The 14,175-nt window shown below is 38.0% G+C and overlaps 1 protein-coding gene across 5 annotated transcripts in view; it reads right to left on the bottom strand.

The window, feature by feature from the left end:
* megf10 (multiple EGF like domains 10) overlaps positions 1-14,175 on the bottom strand; it is a 131,790-nt gene that overhangs the window by 56,026 nt on the left and 61,589 nt on the right. For all 5 annotated transcript variants that reach the window (XM_008103103.3, XM_008103104.3, XM_008103102.3 and 2 more), the window contains 3 exons: positions 6,969-7,215; positions 6,144-6,264; positions 4,880-5,016 (listed from right to left, as the gene is read on the bottom strand). In XM_008103103.3, the coding sequence (XP_008101310.2) occupies positions 4,880-5,016; positions 6,144-6,264; positions 6,969-7,215 (505 nt within the window). The remainder of the gene's footprint in view (positions 1-4,879; positions 5,017-6,143; positions 6,265-6,968; positions 7,216-14,175) is intronic.

The raw sequence follows: 14,175 nt of genomic DNA on the forward strand, positions 1-14,175 counted from the left end.
AAGAATATTTTAAAAAAACCTGTACCAATAGTCTTTGTTCTTTATAAGATTAAAAAAATTGCTATGCAGAGATAATTGAGAGTTTGGAACGGAGGCTAGGGTTATGGCCAGCTGCTACACATTCTTTTCAAACAACACAGACAGCGTGTAAGATTTGACAAAATATAAATAGAGAGCACAGAGAGTTCTGACTACTCAGTTGCTAAGGAAGAATCCACTGGGAAGTTCTCTTGCTCAGTCCCTATTGACATGAAAGGGAGCAAGGCACAAATTCCATTTCTGGCAAGCACACAATGAAACCCACTTTAAACACTGGGGGAAACTGCTGTCAGAATATTTTTCTGTACTTTCTTCCTAAGGATAATTCTTGATAACACATCAGGGAGAATGGAGGCAATGAAAGAAAGCCAACTGTCTGACTGGAATTGAGAAGGCCCGTTTTCATACTCAAAACACGAAGTTGATTGGGCAATCTTTGGGCTAATTTTCTCAAGGTGCATGTGCAGTATGGAATTAATGTAGTTTGACATCACTTTAACTGTCATGGCTCAATGTTACTGAATCCAAGGATCTGCAATTTGTTGAAGCAACAGCACTCTTTGGCAGAGAAAGCTAAAAGACCTTGCAGAACTACAACTCCCATGTCTCCCATGATCAGACCTGTGGGATATCAGTGTGCAGATAAGCTTTGAATATTAGGGAATTCTATAGATCACACCTAGACTGTGAAAAGGGGATGAACTCCATTTTGACCTGGATGGAACCAGCCTGCTGGTTTTCAATATCAAAAGAGAAAAAGAATAGAAAAAATAGTTAGGCGGCTATCAAATTATCCTCTGGAGGAAAGCTAACAAGAAATGGGAAACAAGAAGTTTAGGGTGAATTATTCCTATATGGCAATCATGAAAATGTTTCTGAATGTCCAAATAAGAATGGGTAAGACAGAATGATGAAAGCACAGTGGGACGCCACAGCTAGACAATGATGGTTTTAGGAGATAACCAGAATGACAGAAACATTTAGTGAAATTCATCATGTACAGACACTTAACAACAACAACAACTTTATTTTTGTACCTCGCCACCATCTCCCTGAAGGGACTCGGGGTGGCTTACATGGGGCCAAGCCCGGGTAATTACAATAAACAAAATAAAACACAACAAAAAAGAAATACAACGCAAATATAAAATTTTACACAATTAACATCATAAAATTAAAATGGTGGCTATAGTAAAACATGGTTTAGACACCAGGGTAAAAATCATAAAAGCAAACTGAGAAAAGTGCACCGAGTGAGTTTTGTAAACGCAAGGGATGAGGTAATTGGCTAAAGTACTAAAGTCAATGAGATAGCAACTTGGGATGGGGTAGACCATGTGGCTATGTCGAGGTGATAGAGCAAGGTAAAGTGTAACAGATAAGGAGATGGTTACTACTACAGAAACACTTACATGCTAAACATGCAGAGGTGTTTATAAGTTAAATGTCTCCAACCCAAAATAGGAGCACTATACTTAATTTATAATGAAAACATATATAGAAGGCACAATCAAAACTTTTTGGATGGAGAAAAACAAACTGCATAAGGACTCCATACTGAAGGCAATGCCACTCTGTACATCTAACATGACATAAAATTGGGAAAACCAGAAACCACAAAAACTTGCAGATTCCTTCATAAAATCCTATTGTCAATAATAAACAGAAAATTTCAAGTGCAGCTCCATACAGTCACATTTCATTTCAGGGCGTTTTGTGGCTATTATTATTATTATTATTATTATTATTATTATTATTATTATTATTATGCTTTATTTATATCCCACCCCCTCTCCAAAGGACTTGAGGCAGCAACAACAAAGTCAACAGAATGCATACAACAAAAATAAAAAGGCAATGCACCAAATGTAAACAATTATAAATAAAATTAAACAAAGACAATGTCACAATAATAAATACAACAGACTTTTTAAAATTGCTGGGTTTAAATAACTTTTTTTTACATTTTGAAAAGGAAAAGGGTGAAATTTCTCCAGAATGACTGGGTATTATTGAAACCACATGAATGAAAGCCCATACAGAATGAATACTGCATTTCAAGAAATATTCTATCCAGTTTATTATCAGCATGGTGAATGAAGACAAGGTAATTACTGAAAGCAAAAAAGGCCCACACACAAAATGGTTTAAAAATGCAATCAGACCAAAAAAGAATACTCAAAAATCAGAAATAAAATTATTATTATTATTATTATTTTATTATGACACAGCAAACAAGATAGACATGCTGGATTTCGTATCACAAAATCACAAGTCGAACACTTCCCAAGTGTCTAGGACTGTGATGTATTTTCAGATGATGCGCGCAGATCGTAATTTTGTCAATGTCTATTATTTCCAAATGCCGGCTGAGATCTTTTGGCATGGCACCCAATGTGCCCATCACCACCGGGACCACCTGTACTGGTTTCTGCCAGAGTCTTTGAAGTTCAATCTTGAGGTCTGGATAGCGGCTGAGTTTTACCTGTTGTTTTTGTCAATGCGACTGTCACCTGGGATGGCGACATCAATGATCCAAACCTTTTTCTTTTCCACAACTGTGATGTCTGGTGTGTTGTGTTCCAGAACTTTGTCAGTCTGGATTCAGAAGTCCCACAGTATCTTTGCGTGCTCATTTTCCAATACTTTTGCAGGTTTGTGATCCCACCAGTTCTTTACTGCTGGGAGGTGGTACTTGAGGCATAAGTTCCAATGAATCATTTGGGCCACATAGTTGTGCCTCTGGTTTGTAGTCTGTCTGTGCAATTTTCTTACAGCAGCTGAGGATATGATCAATGGTTTCGTCAGCTTCCTTGCACAGTCTGCATTTTGGGTCATCAGCTGATTTTTTGATCTTGGCTTAATTGTATTTATTCTGATGGCTTGCTCCTAGGCTGCAATGATCAGGCCTTCTGTCTCCTTATTCAGGGTCCCATTCGTGAGCCATAGCCAGGTCTTCTCCTTATCAATTTTCCTTCAATTTTGTCAAGAAACTTTCCATGCAATGTTTTGTTGTGCCAGCTGTCAGCTCTAGTTTGTAGTGCGGTTTTCTTGTACTTGTTTTTTGTCTGCTGTGCTTTGTCCAGTTCCACCTGTGTCCAGTTTATGATGCCAGCAGTATATCTTATGGCAGGTATGGCCCAGGTATTTATTGGCCTTGATGGTGTTACCTCCATTGAGCTTGCTTTTGAGAATTTTTCTGACCCTTTGTGTGTCAGAAAATTATTATTATTATCATTATTATTATTATTGACACAACGATGTTGTATGACACAGCAAACAAGATAGATATGCTGGATTTCGTTTCACAAAACCACAAGTCGAACACTTCCCAAGTGTCTAGGACTGTGTGATGTATTTTCGGATGATGCGTGCAGATCCCAGCAGGGTGGCCTTTTGCAGTTGGCAGATCGTAATTTTGTCAATGTCTATTATTTCCAAATGCCGGCTGAGATCTTTTGGCATGGCACCCAATGTGCCCATCACCACCGGGACCACCTGTACTGGTTTCTGCCAGAGTCTTTGAAGTTCAATCTTGAGGTCTGGATAGCGGCTGAGTTTTACCTGTTGTTTTTGTCAATGCGACTGTCACCTGGGATGGCGACATCAATGATCCAAACCTTTTTCTTTTCCACAACTGTGATGTCTGGTGTGTTGTGTTCCAGAACTTTGTCAGTCTGGATTCAGAAGTCCCACAGTATCTTTGCGTGCTCATTTTCCAATACTTTTGCTGGTTTGTGATCCCACCAGTTCTTTGCTGCTGGCAGGTGGTACTTGATGCATAAGTTCCAATGGATCATTTGGGCCACACAGTTGTGCCTCTGTTTGTAGTCTGTCTGTGCAATTTTCTTACAGCAGCTGAGGAGATGGTCAATGGTTTCGTCAGCTTCCTTGCACAGTCTGCATTTTGGGTCATCAGCTGATTTTTCAATCTTGGCCTTAATTGCATTTGTTCTGATGGCTTGTTCCTGGGCTGCAAGGATCAGGCCTTCTGTCTCCTTCTTCAGGGTCCCATTCGTGAGCCAGAGCCAGGTCTTCTCCTTATCAGCTTTTCCTTCAATTTTGTCAAGGAACTTTCCATGCAATGTTTTGTTGTGCCAGCTGTCAGCTCTAGTTTGTAGTGTGGCTTTCTTGTACTGGTTTTTTGTCTGCTGTGCTTTGAGGAGTTTCTGATTTTTGACTTCAATCAAAGCAGGTTCTTCACTTTGCTTTACACATTCTGCCAGGGCATGTTCTTCTTCTTTGAGTGCTTGTTTTACTTGTAAGAGTCCTCTGCCCCCTGATCTTCTAGGCAGATATAGCCGGTCAACATCACTGCGAGGGTGCAGTGAGTGATGAATGGTCATGAGTTTTCTTGTTTTTCTGTCCAAATTGTCCAGTTCCATCTGTGTCCAGTTTATAATGCCAGCAGTATATCTTATGATAGGCAATAATAATATCTTATTATTATTATTATTATTATTATTATTATTATTATTATTATTATTATTATTTATACCCCACTTTTTGTTTTCCGCAAAAGAGACTCAAAGTGGTTAAATAAAATACATTACAGAGAAGAAACCAGATATGGAAGAAGTTGAATGATACGGAGATTAAATGTAAAAGCAGGCCAAAGAGTTCTGCTTCCACTGCTGAAGATGTAGGGCACAAAGAAAACAAGGCCTGCTAAAAAAGACTCAGCATAGTTTCTGCAAAATGATATTTATGGATGGGGATAAACGAGCAGTCATTAATCTAAATAATTTCCTTAAAGTTTTACATGTCCCTTTACATTTTCCTTTATTCTACTTTTTTCACAATAATGGAGGCAGAATTTGATGAAGTGGTATCTTCTTACCGTTCCCCTGTGTAACCTGGACCGCAGTTGCATTGGCCTGTTGCTGAGTCACATTTCCCTCCATTGTGACATTGACATTCTTGGGAGCAATTTTTTCCATAGCGCCCTTCAGGACAAGGCTGGCCACAGACTGTGCCCTGTTTGGAAACACAATCTGAATTTTATGCATGGGAAGTACAGTTGCAAGTGAGAAAGGCCAAGTGGACTTGAAGGAAGCAAGTAGATTAACATCTTTTTATATCAGCCAATCTATGCGTACCTTTAAGATGCCAGAATCCTTTTTTTAAGCTTGCAGAACAACATACAATTTGCTCTAAGTGTCAGTTAATTGTGAAGGAATTTTGATCTTATAAAATAATAAATCTAATTTTATTTCATTTCTAAACAACAGCAAACATTTAGGTGTTGAAACAAAGCTTTTCCTTAATTCAGCATACAAATATTTTAGAACAAACAAATATTCCTAAAGCAAAACACACATGCAAATACATTATACCAAAATCTTCTTTGTGTGTCTTTTTATCTTTTTAAAACTGAATTTATTATAGAAAATATGTTACCCAGATCCCACTCTGATATCTCCGGCTTGAGAAAATGCCTTCCAGAGAAGTTGATTATGAAATAATGCTGACAGCTATGAAACCTGGATTATTCAGGTAGTTGCAAACAGCTTGAGGTTACACATCACTCATGACCCAGACTGATGAATGTGGATCTGCTAATCTAGGTTACTGTGTCGTTTTTTATATATATGCCAGAAGGACAAAAAAAGATATCTGAATTTTCTTTCTTAATTTTGAAACAACCTTTCTCAAAGTAGTAACCACCAAAAAGAATTGTCGGATGTTGTCTGCAACTGGCTATTTATGGAACATTTAAGGGAACTTTTTGTGGTCCTTTTTCCTATAAACTTGTGGTATTAAATATTACATCAGCATATAAATCTAATGCATACCTGAATCAATACATGAGAAAAGCAGGACTGACATTTAAATAAATACCAGTCTGTGACTTGTAGAAATTTAACTTATTCATCCTCTGGGAGGCAAAAAGCATACATTTTTCTTTCCTGTTGCCTGAAAGGCTGTCTGAATTACTAGATGCTGAATACCATATGTTTTTGTAATGATTTGGCTTTGATCCCTTGTGGTGATACTGTATGCTAACACATTTCCTCTTTTCATGCCTGATGTCAGGCTGTATCAGACTGAATTCTCAACAGAGGCCTGTTCTAAGTTTATACTATTTTAGAAGGTATATTTACCATCCATCCAGGAGGACAGGCACATTCCCCAGTTACATGATGACACACTCCTCCATTCTGGCATGGACACCTTTCTTCACATTGTGGCCCATGCTTCCCTGGGGGACAGAGATCCTCACAGCTGAACAACAAAATAAAAATTAATTATTAGTCTTTCCTTAGAGATATTGTTGCATAATTCTTAGGATTTTTTTTAAAAAAACAATACTTGTAAAACCCAATGAGCATTAATCCATTAGCTGACATATTTGATTTATTGTGTTTTACCTATTTGAATATGCTGTTTTTATCTGTTTTACTTGGTTTATTGCTTTCGGGCTTTGCCCTGTGTTAGCCGCCCCAAGTCCCTATGGGGAAATGGAGGTGGGATAGAAAAATAAAGTTGTTATTATTATTATTATTATTATTATTATTATTATTATTATTATTATTATTAGACCCCTTTTATCTACTTGCGAAAACTTTCACAAAATTTGGCACTATTTTAGGAAAAATATTAAGACTTGGTGCAGAGATTTACATGGCTGCCCCTTGTGCCATATGAGTGCTTGCTTTCCAGAACTTTGCCTTTCTTGGAAGGTCAGTGCCGTCCCAAGTATTTTTTAAAAAAAAAAACTGGAGTAAACCACATTAATCTGAGTTGTCATTTGGACACCTCAGGCTAATCTGGAAACAAATCTGGGTTTGAGGTCTGTGTGGAAGGCCCTGAGATTCTCAGCTGCATCACTAGGAGGACTGGATAGTTTTGTGGTTTCTTCCAATTCTATGATGCCATGATTATTGTGAAATCTGCTGCTACTGCACATGTAATAGAGTTGTACATACAAAGCTCCGGTGTATCCAGGAGGACATCTGCATTCTCCAGTTACATGATCACAAGTGGCTCCATTCTGACACTGGCATTTTTGGTGACAATCATTTCCATATGTCCCTTGGTCACAGTGTTCTTCACAGCGCCATCCCTTGAATCCAGCTGCACAATGGCAGGCTCCAGTTATGGGGTTACACAAGGCTCCATTTTTGCACTGGCAACGACTACTGCAGTGGGGTCCCCAATGGTTGCTGTCACATGCTGTTTGGAAAGCAGAAAGAAAGTGTTACATGTTCTTCACTCATTATTCTCCAGCAATTTAATTATTATAATTTAACAAAATGAAACTGACAAAGATAAAATGAATCGGTCTTTTAAGATAAAAAGAAAAATGAATAAATGAGCATGTCTGTTTTGTTAGTCTGACAGTGGTTAACATTGTTTTAAACACAATCTTTTAATTTCCACAGGGTAACTGTTCCCCTGCTGCAGGAAAACCATCAAAAGAGCTACATAGTAGGCCATTCACTTCTGCAGGGCTTAGGAGTGCAGGAGCCTTGAAAAAGTGGGGGAAACTGAACCAAAAATGCTATTTTCTTTACAGCAAATGACATTCCACCAAGAACCTACAGTCCACCAGTATGATTGCTAGTGATGTTGCAACAAGGGATTTGTGTGCTCCTTGTAGCCTAAAGGTGGTTACAGTTGTATGGGCCAGCTGACGTTTGTGAACACATTTCAAAGGCAGCCTCAGATAAAGCAAATTACTGTTATCCAAACAAGAAGCACTCAAGGCATGTGTTGCCAAGGCTAGAGCAAACCTCTACAGGAAAGAAAACAATTCACTAGCTTTAATTGTCTTGATCACATCAAAAATAGGGCATCCTGACTCTGTGCTGAATCCAGGAATATCTTCAAACATTTAACATGCAACCCCAGGGGAGCACGGACTGAATCCCTATTACCAGATGTATTACCTGACTATGATGCTATAATGTATCTTATGACTGGCCAGCAGCACCAAAGTAATGTTTAAGTTAACTTCAATTTGTTCATACTTATTCAGTCCATAACAAATACCAGGAACCAATATAATGTAGAACCAGGGTCCTTAAAATTAGGCAGAAAGGAGTAATTATCAGTATATAGGCAACACTTGAACAACCTCAGGCAGGGGTTTCACAAATGAAAAGAGGGACAAGAAAGGGCCAAGAGAAACTTCATCAGCCAAGGAATAAAAGGTCACTGGCCAAGATGTTTTTTTTTTAATCCCTTAGCAATACCTTCTGGGAGTACTTCTTCTGGAAAGACTAAATCCACAATAAATCAGTGCCTCAAAGTCCCATTCCTGCAAGCCAGCAAAAAAAATACCCCAGCATCGTTTATGACAGAGGTGTCAAACCTATTTTCACCAAGGGCCACATCACCCTTATGGTTAATAATAATATAATAATAATAAAACTTTATTTATATACCGCCCTATCTCCCGGATGGGACTCAGGGTGGTTTACAGTCATAAAAGCAACACAAACATTACATAACAACATAATACACATTATTAAACAAAGTAAAATAAAACAATTATAACAATAAATCACACTTACATGACCAGATCAAGGGGACGGGAACCATAAACCCAATATATTAAAATGTATCATTTTAGGCTAGGGAAATCTTGTGCAATGTATTCAGGCTCAGAAATCGGCGGTAGTCCAATATAATTACTCAAAAACCTGCCGACACCACCAGGTCTTCAGTTCCTTACGGAAATTGGATAATGTAGGGGATTGCCTGATCTCTTTTGGCAGTGCATTCCAGAGCCGGGGGGCCACTGCCAAGAAGGCTCTTCCCTCCTCCCCACCAGTCGCACTTGAGACGGTGGTGGGAGCGCGAGAAGAGCCTCCCCGGAAGATCTCAAGGTCCGCACTGGCTCATAGGAGGAGATGCGATCACGGAGACAGGTAGGGCCCGAGCCGTGTATGGTTGCCTTTAAAGGGTCATTTTTTTATTTTAAGACTGTATAAATGTAACTATGTTGTCCTGACATTAAAAGCCTCATAGGTCACATGAAATGACATGGAGGGGCTGGACGTGGCTTATGGTATCAAAACAGCAGAATCAATAGGAGCACATTCCCAATGTCCAGTTCCCAGAGGAGCATATCACCAAGGTGACCAAAGCTGTCCCTATCCCTTTGGCTAGACAGAAATAGTTTTAGACAGAAACAGATTTAAATAATATTCCTTATCCAAGGGTTCCTGGAGCTGAAATGCCACCATATTCATTAGTCCCTTGCTTACAAACTAAATAGTGACTAGTTGACATGTAGTGCCAAACTTATTCCATACACCACACGGACGGACAGAGCACCATTACTGCCTGGACTATGTCATTGCATAGTCACCGCATCATAGCCATTATTTTATATAATGCATGCATGTACAGCTCTCCACATTTGCAGGTTTGACTTCTGCAGATTTGATTATTCTGGATTTGATTATTCTGGCATTTAATAAAACGTGCTCTCTACGAATCTCTAGGTCCACTGGTGCAATTCTGTGATCAATTTCTGGTGGATATTGGCCAGAGAGTCCTGCTGGAGAACCTAGAGAATCCTGGAGAAATGTTTTCTCTGGTTATTTTTTATTTGCGCTTTTTCGCTTTTATGGGGATCCTGTGCCCTAAACCCCAGCTAATTTGGAGGATTGACTATGTAAGAATAAGCACTAGGGAAAGCTTTATAAACATGCTCTCCTGCTCTGTCACACATTAGAAAAATATTGATATGGCTGTTTTTAAGTAACCTATAGAAAGGTCATAAAAAGTTCACTGAGAATTTGCTAAACATATGCTGAGAGCATCTGCTTTTTATTTCATATTATACTGATAACAATGGTGCTGTGGCAAAACTCTAGTGTTTGCTGATCATATAGACTCAATCTTGTTGATCATATGCACTCAATCTCCTTAGTGAGTGACAGCTATTGTTCTCATAGCTTCCTCCTGAGGCAGAGCAGTCAGGCAGAGAATAGACCTACTTTCCTAAAGAAGACAAAAAGAAATCAAGACATCTCCTACGGGTCAAAATTACTCTGTTGTGAAGCTAAAGCATTCAGATTACACAAACAGAAAGGTCTAGACTTTTTTGAGGATCATTTCCATTGAACATGATTGGTCACCTAGATATTTCTAAAGTGCCCTCTCTAAAAATCTGTTTCTTGACATAGATTACTAAAGACAATTTCTTATTCAACAGGATTCAGTCTGATATAGTGATGATCTGAAATGGATTTGGGGGGGGGGATCTTTCTATTATCATGGCAAAAACATTTCTTTATTAGATACGATCTTAATTTACACAATCTGATTTTGCAGTACTTTTCTAATCTGGCCAAGCTATACATCCATACAGTAGGTATATTCTACACTGTATATAAATGCAAAACTATTTTAATATTGCATTGCTCTCAAAAACTGGCAAGGCTTATGACTATAGTATTCACATAAACTAAAGACTGATAGATATACAGTAGAGTCTCACTTATCCAACATAAACAGGCCAACAGAACGTTGGATAAGCGAATATGTTGGATAATAAGGAGAGATTAAGGAGAAGCCTATTAAACATCAAATTAGGTTATGATTTTACAAATTAAGCACCAAAACATCATGTTATACAACAAATTTGATAGAAAAAGTAGTTCAATATGCAGCGTAATGCTACGTAATAATTACTGTATTTACGAATTTGGCACCAAAATATCACGATGTATTGAAAACATTGACTACAAAAATGCGTTAGATAATCCAGAACGTTGAATAAGCGAATGTTGGATAAGTGAGACTCTACTGTAGTTCTGAATTCATTAGGTGGACAAGAAAACGTCTTGCTTATTCTTGAGCAGCCCATATATTCATCTCAGAAAGCAACAAATTTTGAGACACATCTATGCTTATATTAAATTGGTTAGACAGACTCATGTTCCCTAAAGACTTAACAAAGACCACCAGACTGGTTTTGCTTAACACCTCCTAACATATTCAGATTACAACTCCTTTTAAAGTGGAACAAGACTGATCCAACCAATCCCCAAGGAAAGATTTAAAAATGAAGTTGTACGTCTTGGAATGTCTCAGCAAACCGCCACTGGGAATTAAAGAATTTAAAATCTGACCATCAGACAGCAATGATATGGAATAAAGTGGACCATATTTATCTCTGGGGAAGATCTGTCCCAGAGCTGAACTCAGTCCAACACTCATAACTAAAGTCAGCACACTACTGCTCAGAAAAATAATTCTCTTGGCTCAGAGAGTCCTGCTCATATTATTTTACCAACGGCTGGAAGTGGGATATTTGATGCAACCCACCAATGGCCATGCAGATGTTTGGACAGACAGCTTAATCATTCTCAGAGTTGCCACAGCAAGTTTATACTACTCCACATTTGACATGGTATTAATATAGACCAGACATTGCACAGACTGACTTACATAAACTCTGCATTACATATGGCTTAGCAGTTATTTTCATATGACTTCAAAAAAAAACCCTATCAAACCATCTCCTGGATATGCTGTTCTTTATCACTTATGTTTAAGGTTGCTTCTACACTATAAAATTAAGGCAGTTTGACACCAATTTAATTGTCATGACTCAATGCTATGGAACCATAGGAGCTATAGTTTTACAATGTCTTTAGAATTTTCTGCCAAAGAGTGCTGATGCCTCGCCATACTATAAATCCCAGGAATCCATAGCACTGAAACACAGCAGTTCAAACAAACTGAATTAATTCTATAGAACAGATACACACAAAGTGAGCTGAATATTATTTCACACTGTACATCTTAATATAAACTATGTCATATGTAAGCTAGGAATACTGAAGGAAAAAAGGAAACATTTTGGTTCTTGATCCCACTGCTTCTTAAATTGTGGGTCCTGACCCCAAATGGGATCTTCTTCATGCAAGGTTGGGATCCCAAAAAATCTGGCAACAGTAAAAGTTTTCTGAACATTGCCTAGTGGCTGTATTAGACATTTACACAAATCTATTGTGCGATGTTTACAGTGGACTCTGCAGAAGATGTTTCAGCTGTACCTCATAAAAAGAGATGTCAGCTGGTTTAGCAAGCCTTTCAAATGCTGATTTATTATCAGGAAATGTTTGATGTTTATACATATTTTATATACGTATATACCAGGGTCACATAAACATTTTTCAGATTGAAAGGTGTCGCAAGTGAAAAAGTTTAAGACGACCTACTCTAGTGCCCTAAGTTTCACCTGAGTGCAAAAATGAATATTCAATATTGCTAAAGAGCTGCAGCATCAAGCATCATTTTGCAATGTATACATAGGTGATGAAGGTGATGTACTCATTGGGACGCTGCCCCTCATATAGCATTTCTAGTGTTATATAATTGGTATATTAATAAATAAGTATATTTTAATGCACATTACATCAAAAATGTAAAGAACATTCACAGATATTCTGATCTTCTTCCCTGTGTGGTAGCAAAAAGACCAGAATTATTAGAGGAGAAAGGGGGGGAAGAAATAATGGGAGAGGGCTTCCTGTATGCCCATTCACTCTTACTCTATCTAGCACAAAAACACTGTATTTCTGTGCAAAATCTAACCTTTTGTGTGTGCATCTTTTTTTTTTTTGGCAAAAATATCCCAAATGTGAAAAATACTGGAAAATGTGCAAAGCCCTCTGTGTCTGTCTCAGCAGAGACAAAACTTCTGAAATGTTTAACATTTATAATAAAATAAGTGAGGTTTTACATCTCTGTTTCACATACAATAGCTTAGAGCTTTTACAAGACAACAATCCTGTAATTATTAGCCCACACTGGAAATGAAAGAGTAAGGTGATGCAAGGATTTTCTCTGTCTTTAGTAGCTAGCTGAATACCACAGAAATCAATAAGCATATAGTAATTTTAAATAAATTTATACTAGCTTGGATGATATAGTAGTTTCAGAATATTATTCATTAAAACTGTTAATAATGTGAGGCCTTTCTGTCTTGAATGACTTGGGAGTGCTATACAAAACAAGCTACTAGAAATTAGGTTACTAAAAAAAATTCTTCGAGAAAAGTCAGTTTAAAACGTTCTCAGATGAGAAATTGAAAATATATGCCAATAATATTTGCTTGTAATTATGCAAATATGAGCAAAATTGCAGAGAAAAGTATTATTAGTCTTCATAATAAGTGCATTTAGAAATTTCATGAATTAACATTTTAAAATCTCATGGCTTCCTCTTGGAGTATTGATGCCAATATGAAAACAACACAGCTGCTAATCTGTTGAAAATAGCCATTCAGTTAATGAGTATCTTCAGGCTATAAGCTACCAGCAGGCAGTTAATCAGTATATCTACCATAACAACTGCCCTGGTTGTTCCAAGGTCAGAGATAAGGAAGAGAGAAGTGAAATGAATTTAATTTGGTGTTCAGATATTAAAAACAAAATGAGGTAAAGATAAACTATACTGTAAATACACATGCATTTATTTTGATTTGAAGGCAAATAAACAAAATATAATTGACAAATAAATAAAAACATAATTTTGAAATTTTGTAGTAAGCCATAACAAGCTAATAATTCTTAAAATCATGTGAAAAATATTTGAATCCTGAAAAGAAGCTACGAACAAGATTCTGTAGGTTTGTTCTTAAGCTGAATTTGCATGTAAGTTAGAATAGGTACATTTTTAAGGGTAACTCCAGCCAAATGTATGACCTCGGGGGTGGCTAGATGCCATCCCAGGTTAACCAAAGTTTGACCCAGGAAGGCATCCAGCCATCCTCCAGCTCCCCATTTTCCCCTCATCCCTCACTGCCTGATGTGTCATTTTCTTGCATCAGGAGAACTCTCCAGAGGGGCCTGCACTGCTGGCAGGTCCTTTGGATAAGTTTTTTTTGTGGGAAATGGGGATTGGGAAGGGGGAAGGCACCATCCCACTCCTTCAGGCTTCAGAAGCCTGAAGAACGGAGATGGCTGTGGAGACTGACCTCCAGGACTGCAGAAGCAGTCCCAGGAGTCAGTCCACACAGGCCTGGAACCTACAAGGATCTGGACCTTAGCTTAAAGTCTGAATCTTTGCAAGTGTCAAATTAATCCAGAAAAAACTAGGATATCCCATTTTTCTCCATGGTAATCCAGGTCATTTGGGTATCTCAAGTAAACCAGTGACACACCACGG

Source organism: Anolis carolinensis, chromosome 2, assembly GCF_035594765.1.
Source record: "Anolis carolinensis isolate JA03-04 chromosome 2, rAnoCar3.1.pri, whole genome shotgun sequence".
In the NCBI taxonomy this organism is placed as follows: Eukaryota; Metazoa; Chordata; class Lepidosauria; order Squamata; family Dactyloidae; genus Anolis; species Anolis carolinensis.